The sequence below is a fragment of the Rhagoletis zephyria genome, unplaced genomic scaffold (genome assembly GCF_001687245.7).
Source record: "Rhagoletis zephyria isolate East Lansing unplaced genomic scaffold, Rhagoletis_zephyria_1.1 Rzeph_scaffold_60310, whole genome shotgun sequence".
In the NCBI taxonomy this organism is placed as follows: Eukaryota; Metazoa; Arthropoda; class Insecta; order Diptera; family Tephritidae; genus Rhagoletis; species Rhagoletis zephyria.
Window position 1 is genome coordinate 1 of NW_016217361.1, and position 1,621 is coordinate 1,621.

The following is a 1,621-nucleotide window of genomic DNA, read 5'->3' on the forward strand; positions in this document are numbered from 1 at the left end:
AATGCACATAGTAACGCCAAATGGCCGACAATTCACGCCTTTGCAAACTATTTGCGCCGCTACCATCACTAAATGATGAATCCACACTTGATGCAGAGTCATCCAACTGCTGCTGCATTTGTTGTTGCTGTTCGTGTTGCATGTACTGCTCGAATTGCTCTTTAATTTTAGCTAAATTCAAAAAGAAAATAGTAAAAAAAAAAGTTCTTCAAATAAAATCTTGTTTGTCTACTAACTAAAATAGTCCCATATATAAAGATTTTTGCCGAAGAAACGAGTCGAGCGAAAACCACATAAGAAAATACACTCTAGACATTTCACCAAACCGTCATCTCCGCAAAGTAAATTTGTCAAGGTGCCAACATCGCGATCACGACTTGGTTTATAANTACACAATTGCCCAACTGGTGTTGCAACTCCGAAGTGGGCACTGTATCCTGCCGTTGTACACTTGGACTACGCGTGCGTGGTGGTGTCTGAGTAGCAGTTGGCACCTCAGTATTCTTAGAATTGGTTGAAACGCGTTGCCCCACGAGTAAACGTTCGGTAGAATCATCGTCGACGCCTTTGCCGAGCCAACGACCACAAGGAAATCTATGTTTTGGAGTATTTTCAAAAATAGCATAGTAAATAATATCGAGTATCGTCTCTTTTATTACAATTCACTTACTTATATGTGTGGCTGGTAGCCTCATTACGCATAACTACATGTTCCACTAGCCATTTGTGTGACGGCCCAGAGTTATCGTGGCCAATGCGCATTGTTGTTAATAAACCGAGGTTCTTATACTGGAAATAAACATGTTTATAAACTATACTGCAATAAATATGAATATTTTTAGAAATTCACATGAAAAATAAACTCCAAAGATCCTTTAGGCACAGGCACACGCTGCGTCTCGTTCATTGTACCAGACACTATTATCCAAACATTGCTAGAGGTATGATAGGAGCCATATTTACGCGAGGGAAATATTACTACACGATAAGGTAGTTCTAAATAAAAAAAAATGATACATACAAGCGAGAAATTATGAATAAGTAAAAATTTAGAGTCTTCAAGCTGATACTGCTTACTTGTAGTGGGATACGTGTTAGTAAAGGAGAAATAATCCACTGTATTCAGTGTAAGTAGATGGTAGAGGAATTGTTCTTTTTCCTCTTCGCATCGCAGAAAAGCATTGCGTTTGTAGAGTGAACGCAGCAATGACTCCTCAGAAAGTAGAGTTCTAAAATGGCGCGAAAGCAATTTTTTCTCAAGCGATAGACGAACCCAAGCGCGTGTGTAACCGATGTGAGTCTTAATATCTGCCATTGCCAGTACGTTTCTAAGCGTAAAAATATTAAAAGTTGTAAGTACGTATTATCTAATGGTGGCATAGTATAGTTTTATTTACATACTTGACATCGAACTCCAATGACTCTGGCAACGGGCATAGTTGCTCGAGTCCAACAAATTTGTTACGATCACGCGAACGACTGCGATTCGGGCTTGGTGGATTATCGATATCCGTTTGGAATGTAGATAAATCTATAAAAGTTATAATAAATTATTGTTTATATAGACATTGGGCGGTGAACTACTCACAGTCCATGCGTTTACGCATTACATTCCAAGCGA

At 38.9% G+C, this 1,621-nt stretch overlaps 1 protein-coding gene across 1 annotated transcript; it reads right to left on the reverse strand.

The window, feature by feature from the left end:
* Nucleotides 1–7: 7 nt before the first annotated feature.
* LOC108356510 (DENN domain-containing protein 5A-like) lies at nucleotides 8–1,540 on the reverse strand (the record flags this gene model as incomplete). The annotated part of the gene is made up of 6 exons (XM_017607616.1): nucleotides 1,402–1,540; nucleotides 1,078–1,328; nucleotides 851–996; nucleotides 671–789; nucleotides 401–594; nucleotides 8–171 (listed from the first exon to the last, which is right to left on the reverse strand). Coding segments are annotated over exons 2-6 (861 nt in total), but the record flags the coding sequence as incomplete, so codon positions are not given.
* Nucleotides 1,541–1,621: the final 81 nt, after the last annotated feature.